Source organism: Myxocyprinus asiaticus, chromosome 6, assembly GCF_019703515.2.
Source record: "Myxocyprinus asiaticus isolate MX2 ecotype Aquarium Trade chromosome 6, UBuf_Myxa_2, whole genome shotgun sequence".
Taxonomy (NCBI): domain Eukaryota; kingdom Metazoa; phylum Chordata; class Actinopteri; order Cypriniformes; family Catostomidae; genus Myxocyprinus; species Myxocyprinus asiaticus.
Genome location: NC_059349.1, coordinates 5,488,010 through 5,514,018, shown reverse-complemented (window position 1 = coordinate 5,514,018; position 26,009 = coordinate 5,488,010). Strand labels below are relative to the sequence as shown.

Sequence of the window (26,009 nt, the reverse complement as noted above, 5' to 3'; positions counted from 1 at the left end):
ATTTTTTCCCCATACTGATGGTTGATGTGAACATTAACTGAAGCTCCTGACCCGTATCTGCATGATTTTATGCACTGTAAAATCATTTTATGATTGTTGGTGCAAGACTTTTCACTTGTCAAGTAACGTGGGTGTTCAGAGCTCTTAAAGGCACCTGCAGGTGCATGTCCGCTTCCAGCAGCTCCTCAAAATCATCCACTCAGATAGGGGTGCCCCGAATTTTGTGATTTAGGTGTATTGACCCTTCTGTTTATCTCTCCCCTGGCTCTACCCATTCTTCCTCTCAGGTGGGGGAAGCTGCTGCCACTAGTGTGGGTGTGAGGTCCGGGCCGGTCTGTTGGAGTTGTGGGGAGCCGTGTCACATTCGCGAACAATGCCTGGTGATGGAGGTGGGTACGATGATCCAGGTCCCTGACACTCCACAGGCCGCCCCCGATTGAGCTGGGACGTACCAAATACCCGTGAGTATTGGTGGGGTACATACCAAGCCTTGGTGGATTCAGGTTGTAACCAAACCTGTATTCATCAATGCTTGGTTCAAAATGGGGTATTGAATACAAATAATCAGGTGAAGGTGAGGTGTGTGCACGGGGATATTTACGATTATCCTGCAGTGACTGTCACTATTCTATTTTGGGGTCAAAAGCATAATATTGAGGCCATGGTTAATTCCCGCCTCACCCATCCACAAATTTTGGGTACTAATTGGCCAGCTTTTCCTGAATTGTTAAAAGGGTTGTGTGTGGATGGGTCCTGTAATACAGGGGATGGTGTGGGGTGTGCAATGCGCTGACGGGGGAGGTGAAGCCGGGGCCATCTACATCAGCTTAGGGGAATTACTGCTGGGGATTTTCCTCTGGAGCAGACGCGAGACGAGACTCTTAAGCAAGCGTTTGACCAAGTGAAAGTATTGATGGTCAGCACCTTCACCCGCGCATTGCACTCACATATCCGTATTCAATTATAAATGATCTCTGTTGTATCGAGTGACGCAGGACTGTATCGAGTGACACAGGATACTCAGACAAAAGAAGATACAACCCAGTTGTTAGTACCAAGGAGCCATTGGGAAATGTTGTTCCAGGCAGCTCATCATAGTCCGATGGCAGGTCACTTGGGACAGGGGAAAACAATAAGCCATCTCATGGCCCGTTTCTATTAGCCAGGCATTCGCAGGGATGTTAGCCGGTGCTGTGTGACATGTCGTGAATGTCAGCTGGTGAATCCGCCGGCCATCCAAAAGCGCCATTGCATCCTCTTCTGTTGATCGAGGTTCCCTTTGACAGAGTTTGTCAACACGGTGTTGAAATTTGACGTGTATCCAATGCCTCGGATTGACGAACTGCTCGATCAGTTGGGCACGGCTCACTTTTACTCGACACTGGACTTAACAAAGGGTTATTGGCAGATCCCCTTAATGCCAATGTCCCATGAGAAAACTGCCTTCTCCACACCATTTGGATTACACCAATTTGTGACCCTTCTGTTTGGTTTGTTTGGGGCCCCAGCAATGTTTCAGCGTCTTATGGACCGAGTCCTCAGACTGCATGCTGCATATGCTGCTGCTTATTTGGATGATATCATTATTTATAGTAATGATTGGCAGCGGCACATGCAGCATCTGGAGGCCATTCTGAGGTCGCTGCGATGAGCGGTGCTCACAGCAAACCCAAAGAAGTGCACAATTGGACGGGTGGAGGTACGGTATCTGAGGTTCCACTTGGGTCATGGGCAGGTGTGAACCCAAATTGATAAAACTGCAGTGATTGCGACCTGCCCGAGACCTAAGACCAAAAAGGAGGTGAGACAGTTCTTGGGGCTTGCTGGCTATTATCGAAGGTTTGTGCCTGCCCACTGACTGATCTCAATAAAAAGGGAGCTCCAGACCCGGTCCAGTGGATGGAGTCATGCCAACGGGCTTTCACACAGGTAAAAGCTGCACTATGTGGCGGGCCGCTTTTGCATTCTCCTGATTTCTCTCTCTCTTTTGTTTTACAGATGGACACATCGGACAGGGGGCTGGGTGATGTTCTGTCCCTGGTGGTGGAGGGGGAGGAGCGCCCAGTGCTGTACATTAGTCGGAAGCTCTCTATGAGAGATATGAAGTACAGCACCATAGAGAAGGAGTGTTTGGCCATCAAGTGGGCAGTCCTCACTCTCTGATACTATTTGTTGGGACGAGCATTCACCTTCTGTTTGGACCCAGCCCCGCTCCAATGGCTCCACCACATGAAGGATGCCAACGCCTGGATCACCCGTTGGTGTCTGGCACTCCAGCCATTTAAGTTCAAGGTAGTCCTAAGACCGGGGACACAGATGGCTGTCGCTGACTTCCTCTCCAGAAGGGGGGGGAGTAGGCAGTCAGGACGGTTCCCCCAGCCTGAGTCGGGCGGTGGGGGTATGTGGAGGTGAGGGCATGGTTGGGGAGAAAGAAAGCGGTAAGGACATCCACCTGAGATTAATTGTTACTAATTACTTTTTCTATGTACACAGTGAGATTCGGGGGAGATAAAAGACGGCCCAGTCCGCAGAGAGGGGGGAGGGAGACGCACACAGCAGTGTTTATGTGTGTGCATTTACGTCATGCTGCAAAGCAAACCTTTTGTGTTATGCTGAAAAGTGTTTCAATAAAGAGCCTTATGTTGGATTGTTTACTTGGCTCCCACTTCCTCCTTTGAACCAAATACGAACCTTTGTTACAATATGCTTATTCTTTGATCAGCAAAAAGGGAGGGGATGGCACTTGGCTATGCCCATGATTCTTTTTAACATGAGAGCCAGCCCAAACAAAATGACTCAAATCAGTCCTTTTGAGATAATGACTGGCAGATACATGCGTCTCCCTTGGGATACTCCGTTACAGCATGAGGGACCGTCAGGTCCATTGGAAGATGCTTCAATATTATTTAAGAGCCTTAGATGACTGCCTGAAAAGACACTAGGATTAGTGTCAGTGTCAAGCTGACAAAGATAATAAAGAGCAAGTAAACTGGCCATAGGGAGAACCTTGATTTTTCCCTAAATGGGGCCAAAGGTTGCACAACAACGATTTTTGACAGCCATCCATCATGGGTCAGATACCCATGCCTAAAGTCCTCAGAGGGTCTAAACCTAAATCCAGCACTGTACCAATCCTTTCTGGAACCAAACGGCAAACATAAATGTTATCGACTTGATGGCAATGATACAGTGACCTAATGCCTTGGTCGCTCCACAAATTTTCCAGAGAGTACCCTCATATTACAGAAAGGCTGGTGGGTGAACAAAGGAGGACTGAATGTGTTTGAGAGTAATTTCAGCTCACTTAGCTGGATTCCGTCAATGATAGCACATGAAAATCAAAGTGCTTGCACTTTCCCTATTGATAGAATCTTGATAAGATAGAATGTGCTTAAACTAGCTCGAGTTCATGTAGTGAGATTATGACTCTGAATAATAATAATAATAATAATAAAATACAAAATATAACTTTAATGAGCTGGGAAGAGATCCGTGAAATAATAGACAATACCAAAGATTGTAAGCCCTTGGCTCTTGCGCCAAACCCCATGGCTCCAGAGTTTGCTCCTCAGTCTGTCCAAGTGGCTGCTGCCTCAAGTACCAACCCCCAGCGTGAGAACCAGACTCACACTCCTTACAGTGAAGTTAAAAATCTGTTGAATACAGCCACTGGGGGAGACTCAGGAGAATGGCATAGGCTTACTCCTGTGGAAAGAAATAAATTACTTGTGGGGCTAGAACCTTTTAAACCGTTTAACCCAAACAAAGTTTTATGGAATAAGATTTGGGAATAGCAAATGTACAGGTTGTTGTTGAAAGTCTGGTACCTTCCAGTAAATTACCGCAGGTTCAGGCAATTGACTTCTGGCCTAGAGTCCCCGCTGATTGGATTAAATACTGTGAAGCCTATAATAGCTATAGGCGGACGGTTCAAAGAATTCTGGGCCGGGGCTATTTTTCCTGGATCAGCATGAACAAATTTCAACAGGACACAAATAAAAACCACTTTGAATATGTAGAATGGTTTTTACTGTAGATTATGCTTTTACACAGAGGCTACAGTTTATTTTGGGTTGGGGGGGGACAACCTTTGACAGGACATCACCGCCCTGGGCACCAGCCCAAAATGGGAGGTGTGATATGGGTAAAGGGAGTGAACTGATGCCTTTGGGCTGAAAGCACCAAAAGGGAGGTCTCTGTAAGAAAGAGATTGGGCAAAATTGAGAGTTCCACTTAACCCAACTGCATTTTTGATAACTGCATTCCAGAAACAAACTCATGAACGTGATAAATACTGAGAATTCTGTGTCACTGTGCCACAAAGGAATCTGACCCTGTGCGCAAGAATATTATTTATAGATTTGTTTCGGGGGTGAGATATTGAGAACCGTCTTAGACAAAGGGGGTGCCTGACATTGGAGACTGTAAGTTTTAGTATTCAGAATTTGGATCACTATTTTAGGAATAATGGATTAAACAAACATTAGAATGTTTGATGAACTATTGAGATTTAAAGATGATTAATTTGTTCTACTGATACTTTTATTAAACTCATGTTTATATCTCATAGTTTCACTAAATCATTGTGAGAAATTATTTACTGAAAATACGAGGAAAATACGAACAGCTTGTGCTGTTTTAAAAGAAGGATTCAATAGAGTTATTAAAAATAAACTAAGAAATTTAAAAACAAAGTGCAATGTTATCTAACAAATAATATTTTGGATTTTCAGACTGTTTTAGTGGTTTAATAATACAGTTCATTCTTTTTAAAATCTAAATCAACAAATGGTTAGAGAATTGTTTAGGGATTCAAAGGGAGACATTGGTCTAAGTTGAAACTGATTGAATATATATATATATATATATATATATATATCATGTCAGTTGTTGTTAATTGTCAACAGTTTATATTGCTTTGACATTTATGTTATGATGTTTTTGAAAAATGGATAGAACAGGTTAATGATCATCTAGAGAGGAAAACAAAGTGCTATATCTATGGATCTTTAAGGAATTTTAAACTCTTAAAAGTTTTATGTGATGTGAGGTTTAAGGTGCAGCTGGAAGGAATGCTGTATAGCACATCTGAAAGGCCTGAGTTGAAAAGCTTCAGTTCATGTGCAACTCATGAGGTTCAGTGAAACAGAAGTGATTTTTAAGAAAATATTTTTTTCTAAAATTAAAATTAAACTAAAATTATTTCTTTACATAGGAAACTTTCCTTACATAGGAAACTTACCAAGATAATGACTATGCCATGGGAAATTTGTAATTCGTCTTTTGTCCGACCTGATTATAACTGGGCTAAATTTCTAGACGTGCTGCAACAGTATGATTTTGCCATGATGTTTGCCAACAAGTCTATTATCAAAACTGAACAGCTGCATGACCATTTAGAACATAAATGTTATAGTGCCACCTCTATGGTTGACAATGTTACTGCATGGATGCACTTGAACATGTTCCCCCTCTGTTTAGAGATTGTAGCAAGTAGAAAAACTACCTTACATGCAGGGGTGGACAGGGAAGAGAAATCGGCCCAGGATTTTACATAGAAACTGGCCCAAAAGTTGTTGAGCTGGGGGTGTCGCTGTCCTTTTCTGCATTTCACTGCCCCCTTCGGCATATTGCGGCGCCGTTTTGTGGCCCGTTCTGCATAATGCGACGGCTCATTTCAGCTTAGTTCCAGTTCTCCCGATGGCCAGTCCGCCCCTGATCGGCCCCAAAGTGCGTCGGCCCACCGGGAAAATGCCGGTATGCCAGATTACTAATCCAGCCCTGTTTAAGTGTGCCTCTGAACATTGATTTAATATGGAATTACTTTAGGCCTTCTCAGGTGTTTATGTGGCCCCAGGTATCAAACGTGGCTGCAGGCAATGAATGGTTCAATCAAGAAAAACAATTCCGACAATTTTTAAGACCAATTCCATCAGTGCAAGAGTTTAGAGAACTCCAGGCCAAGCCCAGAACGGTTAATTCATGGCACATCAAACTATGCATGCCATAGGCCCTGAATGGTACCCGGCAGAAAAGAGCAAGCATGGCAATTGTGGTGAAATTGTTGCTTGCTGTGTTAATTTGGAAAATAGTACAGAATATAACCCCAAACTAAAGGTAAAAAACGTTCAAAAGAAGTATATTGAAGCATTTTTAAACCAAATTAAAACAACAGACATTTTCGCAGGATATGAGTATCTAAATTCTGTGTGGCTTAGGTCTAATGGTGTCCCCTTTCTGTCCAGTCCAGAAGAGCTGTCAGCATTAGCCCTGGCCTGGATGTTTGCTTTCACTGTAGGTTACATTTTTCCTGATGCGACAGAATCCGTTGAAGAATTTGTAGAAGAGGCTTGAGAAGAATTTGTTGAAGCCTCTGAAGAAGCTGTTATGAAAATAGGGAAATATGTCTTATATGCAGTCGGAGGATGTTTGGGATTAGGAGCATTGCTCTTTGGTATTTGGATGATTAATCATTGTTTTTTTTTTGCATATCTTTTCAAGTCTGCTTGCAGAACCGTGAACTCAACAGAAGAGCTCCGGCTTGTGAAACTGTCGAGCAACCTGAAGTACAAGATTGACAAGGATCACATCAATGCCCTGCTGTGAGTGGAAGGTGGAAGAGCCTCTTACATTGGAGAACGGAATTTATAGGTTCCGGCATGTCCATGGAGAGGCGAAGAGACAAATGTGAACCATCAGGGGAGCATGCATCAACACTTCCACTTTCCGTAGCGACCTCACTAGACAGGACATGGGTTATTTGGACACAGATTGGTCTAAAACGGGGGAGTGAAGGGGTGTATATTTACCTTCACCTTTGATTCTTCCTGATATCCTTTTGATTAAGCTTTACTAAACTATTAATCATCATGTATCCTTTTTTATTTATGTGGAATTGTTTCATTACAATATAGTAGCATGAAAAAGTTATCTTGATGTATGCCTATATATATATATATATATATATATATATATATTCTCTCTCTCTCTGTCTGTTAGTATTTTGTCTGACCCCAACAGAATTGAGAATGTCTATAAATGCTAATCCCAGTGAATAATTTGTATTATCTGTGTGAATGTTGAAGTCACCGACAAAAAGAGCGCTATCCACAGTAGCTACTAGATTTTACAGAAAATCTGCAAATTCTCTAAAGAAGTCTGTTTAGGGCCCTGGGGGTCTTTATACAGTAGCAAGAACAAAAGACAGAGATTTTTTTACTTAAAATCACTGTAAATTCTAACAACATCTCCCCTCTACCCTTTAGGCAGGGCTCGTGTTTATAACAATTACCTGGGGGAGTATATTCATCCATTTTAAGCCATGTTTCTGTCAGACAGAGTGCATCCAAACTATAATCTGTAATCATTTATTTTACAGTTGAGTGTAAAGCGTTTTGAGTGTCATGTGCTTGCAATGAACACAATCAAACTCAGCGAGTGCTGTGTCAGCATGGACTCAGAACACGCTATAAAGTGATATAGCATTCCCCTCATCATAATCTCCAGCAAATGTAATCGTATCACGCAGGCCAGTGTGATGATCGTCACGGCCATACTAGACAGGCGATGCTGCTTTAGATGAAGAGGAGAGATGCAGGGCTCAAACCAGCAAGAAATTATCCTCAAGCGGTGCTGATATATGTATCGTGAGCGATCAAGAGTTCAAAAGTCTGATTGCATGGGGGAGGAAGCTGTCATGAATTCGGCTGGTGCGGGTCCTGATGCTACGATACCGCCTGCCTGATGGTATCAGTGAGAGCAGCCCATGGCTTGGGTGGCTGGAATCTCTAATGATCCTCCGAGCTTTTTTCACACACCGCCTGGTATATATGTCCTGGAGGGAGGGAAGCTTACCTCCGGTGATGTGTCTGGCAGTTCGCACTACCCTTTGCAGGGCTTTGCGGTTGAGCGTGGTGCTGTTGCCGTACCAGGCGGTGATGCAGCCAGTCAGGATGCTCTCTACAGTGCTGGTGTAGAACCATGTGAGGATGTGGTGGTTCATTCCAAACTTCTTCAGCCGTCTCAGGAAGAAGAGGCGCTGATGAGGCTTCTTCACAACGTCCTCAGTGTGGACGGACCATGTGAGTTCCTCAGTGATGTGGACACTGAGGAACTTGAAGCTGCTGACTCTCTCCACTGGTGCTCCATTGATGGTGATGGGACTGTGTTCTCTGTCTCTTCTCCTGAAGTCCACCACAAGCTCCTAGGTCTTACTGACGTTGAGGGAGAGGTTGTGCTCCTGGCACCAGCATGTCTGAGTGTGCACCTCCTCTCTGTAGACTGTTTCATCATTGTCAGTGATCAGACCTACCACCATCAAATCATCAGCAAACTTAATGATGGCATTGGAGCTATGTGATGCCACACAGTCGTGTATGTACAGGGAATACAGGAGTGGGCTGAGAACACAGCCCTGCGGGGCTCAGTGTTGAGGGTCAGTGATGAGGAGATGTTGCTGCCCATTCTAACCACCTGGTGTCTGCTTGACAGGAAGTCCAGGATCCAGCTGCACAGCAAGCTGTTTAAGCCCAGAGCCCGGAGTTTCACATCAAGTTTGGAGGGCACTATGGTGTTGAATGCTGAGCTGTAGTCTACAAACAGCATTCTCACATATGTGTTCCTATTTTCCAGGTGGGAGAGAGCAGTGTGTAGTGTAGATGCAATGGCATCATAAGTGGAGTGGTTGTTGCAGTATGCAAACTGCAGTGAGTCCAGAGAGGCAGGCAGCACAGAGCAGATGTAATTTCTGATTAGTCTCTCAAAGCATTTGCTGATGATGGGGGTCAGAGCAACAGGACGCCAGTCATTTAAGTAAGTGATTTTGGATTGCTTTGGTACAGGCACAATGGTGGACATTTTAAAGCCTGTGGGGACCACAGACAAGGAGAGGGAAAGGTTGAAAATGTAAATAAAAACACTAGCCAGTTGGTTCGTGCATGCTCGGAATGCCTTCTGGACCCGCGGCTTTATGGATATTTACCTGTCGGAAGGATTGGGTTACATCCACTACAGAGACGGAGAGTGAACTAACCTCTGTAGCTTCGGCCATGAGAGCTCTCTCCACGAGGGCAGTGTTATTTCCCTCAAAACGAACATAAAAATTATTTAGAGAGGGATTATTCTCCTCATCCGGGAGAGAGGCAGCGGTGTTTTTATTCCCTTTGAAGTCTGTGATGATATTAATTCCCTGTCACATACTTCTAGAGTCAGTGGTGTTGAAATGTCCTTCAATCTTGTCCCTGTACTGGCGTTTGGCTGTTCTGATAGTTTTGTGGAGGGCATAACTGGCGTGTTTATGCTTCTCCGCATTCCCGGAATTTAAAGCAGAGGTCCACACATTAAGTGCCGCACGAACATCGCTATTAATCCATGGTTTGTGGTTAGGGTCAGCATAAAAGTAATCCATATGACTCTAGTGGTTAAATCAGTGTCTTCAGACGTGATATGATAGGTGTGGGTCAGAAACAGATCAATGTTTAAGTCCATTTTTATTATAAATTCTCCTCCCTGCTCAGTCAACCTCCACATTAACTTTCACATTCTTCATCTTGTGTTTTTGGTGATTCACATTCTTCATGCATACGCCCCTTACTGGGCAGGAAGAAGAATTTCTAGCAAAAATGGACATAAATATTGATCTGCTTCTCACCCACACCTATCATATCACTTCTGAAGATATGGATTTAACCACTTGAGTCTTATGTAAAGAAAGTATAGTCAGGCAGAATATCTCTACACTGTAAGATATACAAAGCAGAGACAGATCCTCACCAAATACAGTCTCAGTGATCACAGTCTGGATATTAACCTACCACACTCTGTTTCTTTCAGGACAGAGAGATGACAGAAGGGAACAATTGAATAGAACCAATTGATTGTGCTATATATGTTGTACAGTAGATGGGGGCATTGCTCCTAAAAAGTGAGAAGGCATCAAACCAGAGGAAGAAGGGGGTAAGACATATGCTGCCTTCAAGTGGACCTGTGAAGCTCCTACATCCGAGTTGGGCATTCGTTACTACGAAACAACATATGGAAGAAGCCAGACTTAAATAAATACACAATGAACAACAGCAAAAGCTCTTTTTCTGTTGTACCAATGAACAATCATTCATGTGCTCGGTACTTACGATATTTCCGACTCCACTCGAAGTGCACAATACCTCTCCTGGTGAAGAAAAAGTGTGTTGCGAAATTATTAAACATCTTTTAGAGTTGTCATTATATATCATTTTAGAACTTTATAATAAAGTGTTAGTGTAAATGTTAAATCTCAGGCTTTAAGAATATGCTATTTTTGACTCTGTTTTGGACACTCTGCACTCAGTCATTCACTTTACATTAGAGGTAACATGGATCTGGAAATTGTATGAAATGTGGTCTTCCTGAGACAGTTGAGCATGTGCTGCAAAATTGCATTGCATATGACTGAGAAAGACTGCAGCTTGCAGAAGAATTAACATCTTTTAGAATCAAATGTCTGTCATTAGGCCTACTGAATCAACTGAATAATGCTTCAAATGTATATAATTTTCTTTTAAATTACATTAAGGCAATACATCTGAATAATACCATTTACAATTTTATAAGAACTTTTCCTTCTATATCAAGGCTTCACACTCCATCCAAGTAGGTGGCGAAATGCACCAAAAGCTGGTTTGCCAATCGCCATAAATCCAAGAAGAACCAGGGTCACGTCTAGAAGGGATCCCTCTCTCGTTAACGTATCGCGCATGCGCATTCTGTTGAGACGCTTTCGCCAGTGCTTTTTTGCTCGCATCTCATCGTATTAATAATGGAAAGCATTAGAAACTTCAATAATATCAATAACATAACATTATCATTATCATAGAGTGACTATTTGCACTAGGTGTAAACACCTGTTTGCACTGAAACTGTCTGGTGGAAACAAACAAAAGAAAGACAAACTGCTCCTTAAATGTTTCAGATGGTGTGAATGTAATTTTCCTATGTGGATGATCTGGGTTCTGATCCACTTTTTGACCCAGTTTTCCCCATCCTGTTTCCTGTCTCCACTCTTAATATTTTTCTTTAATTCTACTTATAATAAGAAATAAAGTGAATATAAAGGTTGATTTCTCTCAGTGATATGTTGGTGTAGAGTGTCTGTGGGACTCTAAATAAACACACTGCAGTGATGCCCTGTTAGTATTTAATTAGAGGTGCAAATATAATCTAACACTATTTACACTTAGTGCAAATAGCCTCTGCCTTATTATTATTATTATTATTATTATTATTAAGAAATCCTGTTGTCTTCTTGAAATCTCATATAGCATCCCATGTTTCTTGGATACAGTAATATTTTGACTTAAGTTCATGTTAAGGCACTTATAACTTTAAATCTTAGATTCTGTTATTGTGACTTAATTGAAATAAATAGTAATTCATGAATTTAAAAAAAAAAACTAGCTGCTGTTTAAAGACGTTTAGCTCTTTTAGAACTGGAAAATGTCAAACAAATTCTGTGGATTCTCCAGTAACCAACAATATCTCATGACTGAAAGTAGCAGACGTAGAGCTAAATTTATAACATTTGTTAAGTGAAATATTTATTTTAGAGCTTGAATTGATCATCAAAACAGACCATTTAAAATAATCTTTTACGAGCGCTCCTCGTTGCTGTGCGACTTCCAATGAACACCGTGAAAGAATCTCGCGAGATGTACGAGAGAGGGTTCCCTTCTAGTCACGACCACGAACTAGCGTGGAATGTGACGTCACGCGAGTATGGCGGCACACAGGGCTAATGATAAATATTCACTTTTAAGCAAACAAAGAGTTTAGAGTACGTTGGCTGATAAAAAAAATATGTAAAACACGATAAATGATCTTCTCCGTTAGTAGCTGTACAATTGCAAAACAACTGCTAGCTAGCATTGCCGTTGTGTTTCTTTATAATCTTCCGAGCATCGGACAACACAACGCTGGATTGCAGAGACAGGGAAATCAAGATGTATACATGCGAGATGAAATTTAGGCTATTAAATCTCATCACCATAAACACGTTTCCAGACAAGCAGGAATAACTTCAGAACTTATTCTTATCAACTGAAATCTGCGCGACACATTATTGTACAGATGGAGTTTATTAAAGAAGAGAGAGTGGACATGAGTGATCCAAACCCTTGCAGAGTGAAAAATGAAGAAACTGAGCAACAAATAGGTCGGTGTCCATTCTTGATTCTTCATTTGTGACTGCCGAGGAAAATAATGCAACAAAACCTCATGCAGTTAGTCACTATTTTAGAAAATAGAGCTGTGAAATAAAACGTAACAATAAAAGGACAGACCAAGGAAAATGCATCTAAATCAGTGTATTAATGAAAACACTGGCTCACGGTCTTTTCTTTATTTAAATTATTGCAATACTTTGTTATATTGTCCTTGCAATAAAAATAGCATTGTGGTTCTGCAATTCATTTATCTACATTAAAATATTGCATGTACAGAGTCTTTTAATGGGATATTTTAGTACGAGTTTAGAGCAAACTAATTGCCGAACCTTGCTGCTATTTTTAATGCCATGAGAATAATGATTGTAAATCGCTCCTATTCCCAGTAGCATTCACTATAAAGAGAATGAATAAAAGAGTGTTTTCGTTCATAGCCAATATCTGCCCACCAATTACATTTATTTAAACTAAGTTCTATGCGTGGTTAAACTGTTTTATGGAGAAATAACACATTTTATGGGGATACGAAAGCAATATTAACATAATATATTGTAATCGGGGAAGACTGCAACAACAATGAACTTTGGTCAAATGGATGCAGTTTTGAGTAATGACACAGAAAGCTGAACTCAGCAGCATCCATCTATCCATTTTATCTTATGTAGGTTTGTTGGGTGAACTCGGAGTCGACAGCATAAACGAGGATTTAATAATGATGAAATACTTTTTTTATTTTATTTTTTTATCCCCTTTTCTCCCAATTCGGAATGCCCAGTTCCCACTATTTAGTAGGTCCTCGTGGTGGTGCGGTTACTCACCTCAATCTGGGTGGCGGAGGACAAGTCTCAGTTGCCTCTGCTTCTGAGACCGTCAATTCACACATCTTAACATGTGGCTCGTTGTGCATGACTCCGTGGACACTCCCAGCATGTGGAGGCTCATGCTACTCTCCACGATCCACGCACAACTTACCACGCGCCCCATTGAGAGCGAGAACCACTAATCGCGACTACGAGGAGGTTACCCCATGTGACTCTACCCTCCCTAGCAACCGGGCCAATTTGGTTGCTTAGGAGACCTGGCTGGAGTCACTCAGCACACCCTGGATTCGAACTCGCGACTCAAGGGGTGGTAGCCAGCATCAATACTCACTGAGCTACCCAGGCCCAATGAAATACTTTATTGAACATGACAACAATCACAATAATACATTTTTAATTGTTTATTTGGAAGCAAAGTTACAACAGAGAGATGGTTACATGCTAAACAAATTAATAAACATTACTGTGCTGAAATTGGTACATTATAAACAACTGTGACTGAGGTAAAATAAAAATAAAAAATAGCCTAAGAAAACAGTGGCACACACACTTAGAGACACACAATTTGGGAATCTCGAAACTGCAGCAATGTTATAAAATACTCAGAGGTCATGAATATTAGTAGCCTAAACATGTAACAGTACTTCACCGGGGGAAAAAAATAAACGTATAAACACATCGCGATCGGTACACATGAGTAATGTTCGATTAATTAAAGTATGACAAACAATATAAGCTTCAACCCAACCATATGCAAGCAGTATAGCAGGTAAACAATTTAGACAAATAGTAAAAAAAACAGTTAAATCCATTAGGAGAGTGATTTCACAAACCACGACTGGACTGACTGAACAGCTGTCGTACTCGCCTCCCGCTTTTTGCGACACAGCTGGACCGTCTTTCTGAGCTTGCAATATGACATAAACACGCAAGGATGAATGACGTATGGCTGCGATTTCGCATCAAATCCGACCCGACAGCTCAAAATAAAAATCATTATTGTAGGCTTACTGTATTGAATCTGGGTAAGACAAGGACATGGTTTTGAACATGGATTTTTTATGTACAATAATTAATTTTGTTCATTGTAACTAAAAAAATCTTACATAGTACAGCTTTAAAAAAGCAACAAACAAATAAAATGGGTTTTATACTTCCATAAAATAGTTTAACCATTAATATAACTTATTTTCAATAAACAAGATTGGTGGGAAAACATTGTTTCTGAAAAGATAAAATATTTGATTTCCACGGACTGTTTCCCATATTTGAGTTCTAAGCAGAAATAAGTAGATTGCAATTAACTATTTAAAGAAAAAGGAGATAAATTGGGCACACGTGAGCCAATCTCTGTCAGCTTAAATTATATACATGTTTTATATTATAGATCTGCTTTGGGTGCCTGTTGGGTGTCCGTTTAAATATTGTTTGCACAATCATTTTGTAGTTGTTATTTAATCGTTGAGTACATCGAAACTTAGGCTAATGAAAGCATTTTAGCCAAACGTGACTTCACTTCAACAACTGTATGCAATCTGAGTTATTAAATAATTTATCCAATTACTCGATAAATTGTCAGAATAATCGTTAGATTACTCGATTACAAAAATAATTGATGGTGACCCTGCCACTCACACTTTGTGTTGAGAAATATGTATGAAGAGACAAACTATAGTATAGCCCTATTTATATCTGGGAAAAAATTATGAGATATATCATTAATCATTGGGAACATTTTCTGATTATCGATATGTGTAAAAAAGGCATCGGTCCCAAACCTAATAGACAGTATAATGTCAGACACTGCTGGACATGTTCAGTGTTAGAAAGGTCCATTTAGATGTGGATACGCTCTTGTGGCTGTTTTAAAAGGTCTAATGATACAGGACTATACAGCTGCAAACAGGTGTGCTTCTGGAGTCGTGTGCGGCACTCTATAATACTGTGCAAAGAAATGTTACATGTCCCACTTTATCCTGACCTCTGCATGTGCATGTAAACACCTTTACTGGCGTTCTTAAAAGCATATCCAGTGTGCTCAATGTTGTGATTTTAAGGAAAAAACATAAGAATTTCAGATCACATAAGAAATGCCTTTTACTTTTTTTCATTAATGTCACATTTTTCACTCTTGAATTGAATTTTAACAATTTAATATGTTCATTTTAGACCTGATGAAAATGAAAGATGAAAGTCATGAACTGACATTGAAGGAGGAGAAACTTCAGTATGAGGAACCTCATTTCAAAACAGAAGAAGAACCTTTTAGTTGCTCAGAGACGGAAAATGTCTCACAAAAAAGACGTAGAAGAACCGGAGACCAAGTTTTTTTCACCTGCCTTCAGTGTAAAGAGAGTTTCACGTCTAAAGAACAACTTATGGGACATTTTAGAGTTCACTCTGGAGAGAAGCCTTTCCCATGCGATCAGTGTGGAAAGAGTTTCAGTCATAAAGCAACCCTTAAGAAACACATGAGAGTTCACACTGGAGAGAAGCCTTTCCAATGCGAACAGTGCGGAAAGAGATTCATTTATAGAGCAAAGCTTAAGATTCACATGAGAGTTCACACTGGAAAGAGGCCTTACAAATGTGATCAGTGTGGAAAGAGTTACATACATAAAGACAACCTTATTGAGCACATTCGACTTCACACTGGAGAGAAGCCTTTCACATGCCCTCAGTGTGGAAAGAGTTTCACAATTAGAGGAAGCCTTCAGAAGCACATAAGAATTCACACTGGAAAGAAGCCTTTCATGTGCCTTCAATGTGGGAAGGATTTCATACATAAGGGAAACCTTGAGGTTCACACAAGAATTCACACTGGAGAGAAGCCTTACACATGCCCTCAGTGTGGGAAGAGTTTCACATATCGAGCAAACCTTGTAAGTCATATGAAGATGCATTCAGGAGAGAAAATACACCATTGTTCTAAGTGTGGCAAGAGTTTCACTGAGGGAAGTCTCCAAACACAACTGAAAAGGCATGAAAATGAGAGGCCACACATGTGTTCTTATTGTGGCAACTTATTGTAGCACCAGAAAATACTGTACATGCAGTGAGAAACCTCATGTGTGCTTTGAGTGTGGGAAAGCCTTTACTAGAGTCACATACTTGAAAAGGAACTAAATAATTCATACAGGAGAAAAACCTTACAAGTGCTCACATTGTGGAATGAGTTTTACACACACATGAGAGAGTGCATACTGTAGAGAAGCCGTTCATGTGGAATATCCTTGTCCATATCCTTAAAGAGCACCTGTCATGGTTTTTCAAATATTACCTTTCATGTAGTGTGTTATATAGCTGTTTGTGAATGTAAAAAAAGTCGGCAAAGTGCACGACAAATGAAGTTATTGGCTCCCAAAAGAAAGAACTGATTCTGAACACCTGAAACAAGTTGTTAGTAATTCCAGACTTACTTCCTGTACTAACCTACTTAATTTGGTAACAAAACACCCACCTCTGGTCTTCATTGGCTGCTCGCAAACAGCTTTGACCCGCCCTCAAACACTACACTAAGCGATAGACCAATTACAACAGACTGAGACATCTGACCAATCAGAGCAGAGTAGGCTCTCTGAAAGGAGGAGTTTAGAATGAATCCTTTAGAACGGATCATTGAACGAGTCATTTTTGACACTGGGAAAAAGTAATGCTGCAATTTAAATTATGAACAAATTAAAGTGTTTTTTGACCTTGGATGCATGTAAATCTGTTGTATGAGACCTTTAAAACAAAATTAGGCACATTTAAAAACTCTTTAACTATTGAATTAAATTAATCAGTGCTGTTGAAAGGTGATGCATGCATCTCAGTTGCAATGAGATCAAGAGGCAAAAAAAGAAGAGTGCTATGGTGTTGAAAGCTTAGAGTTAATCCATCTAAAAATAAAAGTTCTGTCTTTATTTACCTTCATTTTGTTCCAAACCCATAACTTTCAGACCAAATTTTGTTGAATTTCCAGAGTTCTCTTTTTATTAAGGGGGCTGGCTCCAAAAGTGACCCAAAAAGCAACATAAAGGTAATCCATATTCTGTGCTATTCCAAGTGATCTGATTGTGTGAGAAAAAGATGGAAATTTAAGTCATTATTTGTTGGAAATCTTCCATTCTACTGAAGCTCTCAAATCTCTCTTGAGTGGTCAAATTCAATTAGAATATGTGGCACATCAGACACCACGTTTGAATGATGTCAAACGTCATTGGTTCATTCATAACACAAAACCTGGCATGAAATGTCTGATGTAACATATTTGAATTGAATGGGAGTGCAAATAAATGATGACAGAATCTTTATTTTGGGGCGAATTTTTCCTTTAACTAGAGAATTTATCTGTTAAAATGTTTTGTTTTTTTCTTCAATTCCTACTGTGTAGTTTGATTGCAATCAAACTCAGGAGTGTGTGAGTTTATGGGTTAATGGGGTACATTAATAATGTCATTTATTTATCTCAAAACCACAAATGTGTGGTAACTGTAATATTAATAAACATATACACCATGAAATGACCAGAAATAAAAAAGAAGTCAAAACTTATTTTGTGTGACCTATTTAGTGAGAACAAAAGTCAAATTTACTGAAGTAACCTCAAAAGTGTTAATATTGTAATATGTTTATTTCCAGTGACCAGAGCTAAAGTTGTTTTATCATATATTGTTTGAGTGTCTGAATAAATCCAATAATATAATTAGTTGTTTTTTTAATCGATGCTGCTGTGGTAAGAATGCTGTTTCAGGGTCCTAAATTAACACTTGCCAAGTGCCATCAAATTTGAGTAATATTTGATGTTGCAGAGTAAAAAACAATCCATCCATCTTTTCTCATACCTGCTTATCTTTTGAAGGTTCGCAGCTCAAAATGTATCTTGGATCCCTAAAGTTCTACATTTTGCCTAAAGTGCTCCATGTAGTGACACATATGTGATGTATTTTCTCGCATTAAGCCACCAAAATTTGTGTATCAATGTTTTTGTTATGAGATATAGTGTTCCAAATAGGCAGGGGTGGTGCCAGTGTATTTTGATTGCTGGTGCTGAAGAGATGCTAAATCATTGAAAGGGGGAGCTGAGCAGGTGATAAACTTAATAAAGACATTATTCATCACTGTCAAACGAAGGATGAACTTGCAGGTTTTGATTCAAAATATCACCGTCGCCGTATGAACGGGGAGAGCTGTAAACTGACACCTACATGTCGCAAAATCATCCGTGACGTCTTAAAGAACAGCCATTTTTATTGTCGTAAACTCCACACATTTTTCACTCCATTAGGATTGTTGAGTGTAAAACATGTTGAAGATTAGTGGACAGGTGGTCAGTTCATTAAGTTATGCGCTGTTTCCTCACAAAAGCAGTTTATTATTCTTGTATCTTGTCTCCTCGCCAGTGAACCGCCATAAGAATGTCTATGGGACTGCTGCGTTATGCTTTTTTTGCTAACTTTGTAGGCTACCTTGGTAGAAGGACTCTGGTTGTTCAATGTCTTTCAAGCAAGTCAGTCCACTGTCGGCCATCTTTGGAACGCTCTCGGGAGGCTATTTTTCAGTCATGTAAGTGCAGCTCCTATGTACTTGAATGGGGAAAGACCAAAATCTCAAAAACGGTTGGTCAAGATTACGATCAAAGAACATATTTTCAGAAATAAAATCTGACAATACTGATATCATAAATTGTGATTCTTTACCTCATATTACACTAAAAAATGCAATTGTCCCGGCTTGTATAGCTAATGCGCATGTGCGTTCTAAAGTTGATTGACAGGAGGTGTCTGTATCTAAAAGGTGTTTGGGTCTGTTAACTGTAAGGCGGGACTTCCTTTCTACATCCGTTGACCCTTGGGCGCTCAGAACTCCTTGGTTGAGCGTTCCAATTTCTCCCATTCATTTTAATATAAGTGACCCATCTCTGCTAAATAATCTCTAGGTTGTTATAAAGCTGGGTCCGGGGTTGCTAGATTGCAGGGGCTGCTCCACCATTACTGAGAGAGTTTTTGTGACTGTGAGACATGCAGTTGGAGTGCGGTTAAAGTTTCAACAGTTAAATTTGCCTCCTCATCTGCTCTGTGGATCATGACAGTAAATATTCCACTTGATTGTTCTCTGTTCTATTTATTTCATTTCTGTTTAGACGGAGTGAGAAAAGTCCCAAACGTTACAGTGTGTGAGCTGTCTGAACGATTCGGACAATTTTGCTAAACCGTTTGACTTATTCTTTGAAGGAAGCGACACTGATTAATTCATTCGTAAATCTGGCATCACTAGTTCTGATTCTAAACAGGCGACAGAAATACAAGACACACGACACGGTTGCTAAAATATTGTCAGGGAAAATGTTTCTTCACATAATCTTTATAAAGAGGATAATCTTCTGGCTGTTACTAACATTTGCTGGGGGTGCTACAGGGGTGCTATGGACTTTCTTGGGGAGGCTGAAGCACACGCTATCCCCTCCCTAGTGCTGCCTCTGCAAATAGGGGTGGGCTATTAGGTGATAGCTGTAAACTGCTAGTGACAGAACTCTGTTTGCGGCAAATATGTATGGGAAATAAATGCAAAATAACTCCAATATTATAGGGGCAAAATGCATAATTCAATTTAATGTTCCATATGAAATATAGGGGGGTTGTTGGTGTAGAAGTTGAGACAAAAACGGAGGAGAAATTGTGCCCAAGACAAAAAATGACCAAAACAGAAATTGCGAGTGGGGTGGCTTATGGGGTCAATGGCCACGGTCACCCCTGGCCACCCCCAAGCTTCGCCGCTAAACATCAGTAGATGAAGGTAAAAACAACAACAGTGGATTTGCATGTCACACAAACATGTGTAACTTCTGAATGCGAGATATTTACGGTGATGTACCGGTAGGTGTGTGCATTCGCCGGTCACACAACAGTCTCGCCGCCGTACGGAGGTAAATCATGGATAAAATATATTTAAATGTCTGCGAAAGTCAAATTTGGCAATATTTGTTTCTGACCTCAGACCTTTCCTGGGACTTAGCATGGATCAGAGCATTTTTTGAGTTTTTTCTTGATATCGTTTTATCGTTTCTCCATTCACCGCCATTGTTTTCTCCTGCTGATGGTCACAAATATGGCGGCAGCGGGGAAAAAGTGATGTCACTGAAACAGGTCAATAGGGCTGAAACGATTAGTCGCCGTTATCGACAACATCGATAATAGAAATTTGTCGACAACATTTTTTGTTGTCGAATAGTCGTTTGATCTCAATTAACGTAACATGAGATCACATTAAACTCTAATGTTGACAGTGAGAGGAGCACTGCAGCTCGCGTCTGATTGAGGAGAGGAAGAAAAAACATCTCACAGTCCAGACCCACTCCAAACTTTCCAAACAGCTTCAGGTGATATAGATCGCAAAGTATGAGGAAATTATACAATAAGTAAATACAGAAGCACTCTCGTTGTGAAATAAAGCAGAGCTGGAGCTGTTGCTCCGTTTAAGCAAAACTTGCATATCAGAGCGTCTTTAAATTAAACACCACGACATTATATCTTTAATGTATCATTTATTAAAGTTCAAATAATAAGGAAGCAGGTTATGTAAATAAGTACAAACTCTGAAACTGACATTTTTCTGTGCGGTCAGCACCGCTTCTATGAGTTGCGTGAAGTGACCCAATCTAAGGGGGAGAGATTGAAACTGCATCCCAGCTGATACACACACTGGCGCAGGGACGCTCGTCCCTCACGCGCGCATGCTGCAGCTAGATTATAACGTGATGGCTCACAACATATTGAATCATAATATATGTGTCACTGTGTGTTTCTTATTGTAAAGAAAATGAGCAATACGCAGCTCTATTAAGAATTGTATTTGAGTTACAGTTGGATCAAGGTGAACAAAATGGTGCGAGAGGGTAGCCTTTGCCCATTTTACACAGCGACAAAATATGTTTTGATTTGTTTTTGTTTTGGCTTGTTTTCCAATATAAATATCTAAAACTCCTTTTAAAAAAAAAGCTGTACTGCAGAAGAAAAATGTGTTATCTGAGAATGTTGAATATATTAAAATGTATAATATTTTTAAATATATTAAAAAAACTAAAAAAAAAAGAAAAAAAAAGATACATTTGCCTCAGAAGCAGCATATAAGATATTTAGACTTAATTTCAGAGAATATATCTTGAATACAAGTATATTTTGTCTTTACTGCACTGCCAGAAGTATGAACAAGTGAATAAATATTACACTTACATACAAAATACACTTATATTCATGATACATTCTCTGAAAACAAGTCTAAATATCTTATATGTTGCTTCTAAACCAAATGTATCATGTTTTAAGGATTTTTAGATATTTTTAAATGGAAAACAAGACAAAAACACTAGGATTTTTTGCAGTGAATTTTTATTGAATTAAATTTGATAAATTTATTTATTTATTTTTATTTTTTTTTTTTTAAATGTCATTTAGAGGTATTTATAGGGTGAGTAAACGATGAGAGAATTTTCATTTTTGTGCGAACCCTTTAAGGGCTCTTGTCATATCTGGATGAATTTGTCAATAAGAAGAGAGGTTTTAAAACCTTTCTAGTAATTATTATGGTGAAAACGTGAACAATGTCCCACAGGGACATTATATATATTGCTGAAATATAAACCAAAGCAAGATCATGTTTTATTAATGCCTACTTTTGCTATTTCATGGCTTTTAGTTGTTAGTTCAGTGTAGTTACAGTTTTCAGTGTCAAAATAATTTAGATCATTAGTTCTGTACACAGTACTGCTGCTCCCTAAACGCAGCCTACGCAGCCTGCGTAGGGCATCACTTGCAGAAATGCTGTCTGTTCACGCTCCAGTTGTCAGTTACACGTTCGGCAGAGCAAAAGGCATTTACACTTAAAGTGGATATTTACATGGATTTATACTGTTAAACAGCCCGAAGTAGCCAGTTGCCAGTACCCCCGCGAGGACGTGGGGTAAATGCGTAAATGCTGCTGATGACATGCGGGACAAAGCACACTGACATATTGCTGCACTGATTTAAAAATGTACACTTAAAAACCGATGTCACAAGAGACCATATTTACAGAAACACCCTGAAAGTGACCCATGTCTCAGAAAAGCCCGCGTTATAATTAGAGCCACAACTTAGAGTCAAGTCACAAGTCAAGTCATTTTTATTTGTATAGCGCCTTTCACAACACACATTGTTTCAAAGCAGCTTTGCAGAAAATCATGCATTAACAGAAAATGAAACTGTAATATCTATAAAGTCTTAGAGTCATCATTGTGTAGTTTGATTAAATATGATTGAAAATTGTATATAAAAATAAATAATTAATTAATAATTGTATTTAGACCCCCATTGAGCAAGCCGAAGGCGACTGTGGCAAAGAACACAAAACTCCATAAGATGTTAGCCAGTTCCCCTCTGGCTAACATCATGAATATAATGCCAATATTATTTAATTATGTATAGTGCAAGTCATGGTTTAAAATTATTAAACTAAGTAAGTGTTAAGAGCCAGTGTCTAAGCAAAGATTTTGTAAGAACTGTAAGATTAATGACTAATGTCTTTGAAGTTCATCCTGGATTAACTGCAGAAGTTCATATAGATGCAATTGTCCTTTGTTAGTTGGCTGATGAAGGCTTTTGTTGGCAATTAATTGATAGTTTATGTATTCCATTTCAAGAGTGTAGTCCATCATTAGACCAAGGTGATGCAGGCAGAGATCAGTGAGGTGCATCGCAGTTCAACCAGCCGGTAATTTCGGCAATGGCATATGATATATCCCATGTCCCATGGCTGGAGTTGGCAACAGTTCATCCTCTGAAGTCCATTGTAATAGACTGAAGTGATGTCTGGCTGGCACCGGCTGCATTTAGTCAACATCACTCAGAGCGTAGCAGTGGAGTCAAACACAAAGCAGGAATGGAGCTGGATCCAGCCGGTTCTGGTGACCTCAGGATAGGAGTCCCGAGATTGAGAGAGGGATACAAATAGAATAATACTAGCATAGATGCCATTAAATTCCCTGCAGAGTTACAGATAATGATCAATGTTTCTGGTTCCAGCAGACCTAACTAAAGCAGCCCAATTGTGAGCCGAAGGACAAATTAGGTGTATGCCTGGCTAAATAGATGAGTCTTTAGTCTAGACTCAAACTGAGTGAGTGCGTCTGCATCTCAAACAGTGCCAGGGAGACTATTCAATAGTTTAGGAGACAAATATGAAAAGGATCTACCTCCCCCTGTGGACTCTGATATTCTAGGAACCACCAATAGGCCAGAACCTTGCAATGAACGTGATGGAATATAGCGTGGCAGAAGGTCACTTAAGTACTGCAGTGCCAGACCACCCAAAGCTCTATATGTAGTCAACAGAATTTCAAAATTAATAAGAAATTTAACAGGTAGCCAATGTAACGACGACAAAATGGGGCCAACATGATCACACTTCCTGGTTCAAGTCAGCACTCTGGCTGCTGCATTCTGAACCAACTGAAGTTTATTTATTGCACTTGCTGTACATCCTCCCAGTAATGCATTACAACAATCTAGTCCTGAGGTCATGAACGCATGAATTAGCCCTTCAGTTTCAGCAACAGAGAGCATGTGTCGCAATTTAGCAACACCTCTTAGGTGGAAAAATGCTGTTCTAACAAACATTGGTAATAGAGCCCGACCAATATGAAATTTTTGAGGCCGATACCGATTTTAGAGGGGTGGAATTCACCGATTACCGATATGGTGGCTGATATAGTTAATTTTTGAGCTGGAATGAAAACAGACCTTTTCTATGTGGATTGTGCACCGATATGACTATGCAAAGGTACTCAGAAGGCTGCTTTCTTAAACAAATATTTTTATCAAAGAACATTTGACATTATTATTATACATTGTCAACAAATTCTATAAATGAACACTGAGAAAATAAAGAATAAATAAAAATACAATAAATAGCTAAATAAACATCAGTACTGTATGTTCAGTATCAGTCAGTTGCTGACCATTTAAATAAAGAATAAATTAAAATTATAGCTAAATACATTTACATTTATTAATTTGGCAGACACTTTTATCCGAAGCGACTTACAAAAGAGCAAAAACATATGTGAATCATCTTAAGGAGACAGTGGTATGAAAAGTGCCATATTACAAAGTTTCACTAGCATCAGAATAGCATTTAAAACAAATTAAATTGCAACAAGGAATTTTTTTTATTTTTTATTTTTTATTTTTAGTGACTGGTTAAGTGCTCATGGAAAAGATGTGTTTTTAGCCGTTTTTTGAAGACAGAAAGAGAGTCAGCCACACAGATGGAGTTGGGAAGGTCATTCCACCAATGTGGTATGATGAAGCCGAAAGTCCAGGAAAGTGTTTTGGCGCCTCTTTGTGTTGGTACAACAAGGCGACGTTCCTTAGCCGACTGCAGGCTTCTAGTGGGCGTGTAGCTCTGCAGAAATGATTTTAGGAATGCTGGAGCAGACCCAGTGACTGTTTTGTACGCCAGCATCAGAGCCTTGAACTTGATACGTGCATCAACCGGCAGCCAGTGAAGAGAGACAAGGAGTGGTGTAACATGCGCTCTCTTTGGTTGATTAAAGACCAGACGTGCTGCTGCATTCTGGATCATTTGCAGGGGTCTAATTGCACATGCAGGAAGGCCTGCAATGAGAGCATTACAGTAGTCCAGTCTAGTTATGACAAGTGACTGAACAAGAAGTTGTGTGTGGCATGTTCAGAGAGGAAGGGTTTATCTTCCTGATATTGTAGAGTGTAAATCTACATGATCATGATGTAGTTTGTTATCAATGGTTACCCCTAGATTTCTGACCGTTTTGGAAGGCATTACTGTAGTTGCACCCAGCTGCACGGTAATGTTGTGTTCAATAGCAGAGTTGGCTGGAAAGACAAGGAGTTCGGTCTAGGCTGGGTTAAGTTGCAGGTGGTGTCCCTTCATCCAGCCCGAGATGTCTGTTGTTGGGCTTGAAAGACAAGTAGAGTTGCATGTCGTCAGCATAGCAATGGTAAGAGAAACCATGTGCCTGAATGATGGGTCCCAGTGATGTTGTGTATATAGAGAAGAGAAGTGGCCCAAGCACTGAACCCTGAGGTACCCCAGTAAGTAGCTGATGTGGCTTGGACACCTCACCTCTCCAGGCTACCTTGAAGGACCTACCTGAGAGATAGGAATTAAACCAGTCAAGCACAGTTCCTGTGATGCCCAGCGAACAGAGGGTGGAGAGTAAGAGCTGATGGTTGACTGTGTCGAAGGCTGCAGAAAGGTCCAGTAGAATCAGGACAGCTGATCTGGATTCAGCTTTTGCCTGTCTCAGCGACTCAGTGACAGACAGCAGGGCAGTCTCGGTGGAGTCTCCACTTTTGAAACCTGACTGACTGTCATCCAGCAGCTTGTTCTGTGAGAGATAGCAGAGATTTGATTAAAAACTGTCCTTTCAAGTGTTTTTGCCATGAATGGGATGAGAGAGACTGGTCTGTAGTGTTCCATTTGTGTGGGGTTAAGTGCGGGTTTCTTCAGCAGCTGGGTTACTCGAGCCTGCTTAAATGTAGTGGGAAAAGTGCCTGTAAGTAGAGATGTGTTAATTATGTGTGTGAGTGCAGGTAGGACGGACGGAGAGATGGCCTGGAGAAGATTGGAAGGAATGGGGTCAAGGAAACAGGTGGTGGGGTGGTAGGAGAAGAGTTTAGAGACCTCAGTGTCAGTCAGAGGAGAGAACATAGAGACAGAGGAGTTGCATACAGGAGATGGGTGTTTGACAGGGTGAGGTGCTGAGAATGTATTGCTGATGGTTGTAACCTTATAAGTAAAAAAATGTGGCAAAGATATCTGCTGTCAGTGATGTGTCAGGTGGTGGAGGAGGAGGGCAGAGAAGTGTGTTGAATGTTCTAAACAAGCTGTGAGTATCTGTGGTGCTGTTGATCTTGTTCTGGTAGTAGGAAGTTTTTGCAACTTTAACGTTATCTGAAAAAGTTGCAAGCAGAGACTGATACTTACCTAGATC

The 26,009-nt window shown here is 40.3% G+C and overlaps 2 protein-coding genes across 2 annotated transcripts in view; both read left to right on the top strand.

Moving 5' to 3' along the window:
• Nucleotides 1-26,009, top strand: part of LOC127442908 (gastrula zinc finger protein XlCGF8.2DB-like) — a 107,255-nt gene that overhangs the window by 42,274 nt on the left and 38,972 nt on the right. The window lies entirely within an intron of this gene.
• LOC127442959 (gastrula zinc finger protein XlCGF8.2DB-like) lies at nucleotides 11,737-17,554 on the top strand. The gene is made up of 2 exons (XM_051701412.1): nucleotides 11,737-12,187; nucleotides 15,188-17,554. The coding sequence occupies exons 1-2, from the start codon at nucleotides 12,103-12,105 to the stop codon at nucleotides 16,048-16,050; spliced, it is 948 nt and encodes a 315-aa protein (XP_051557372.1). The 5' UTR covers nucleotides 11,737-12,102; the 3' UTR covers nucleotides 16,051-17,554.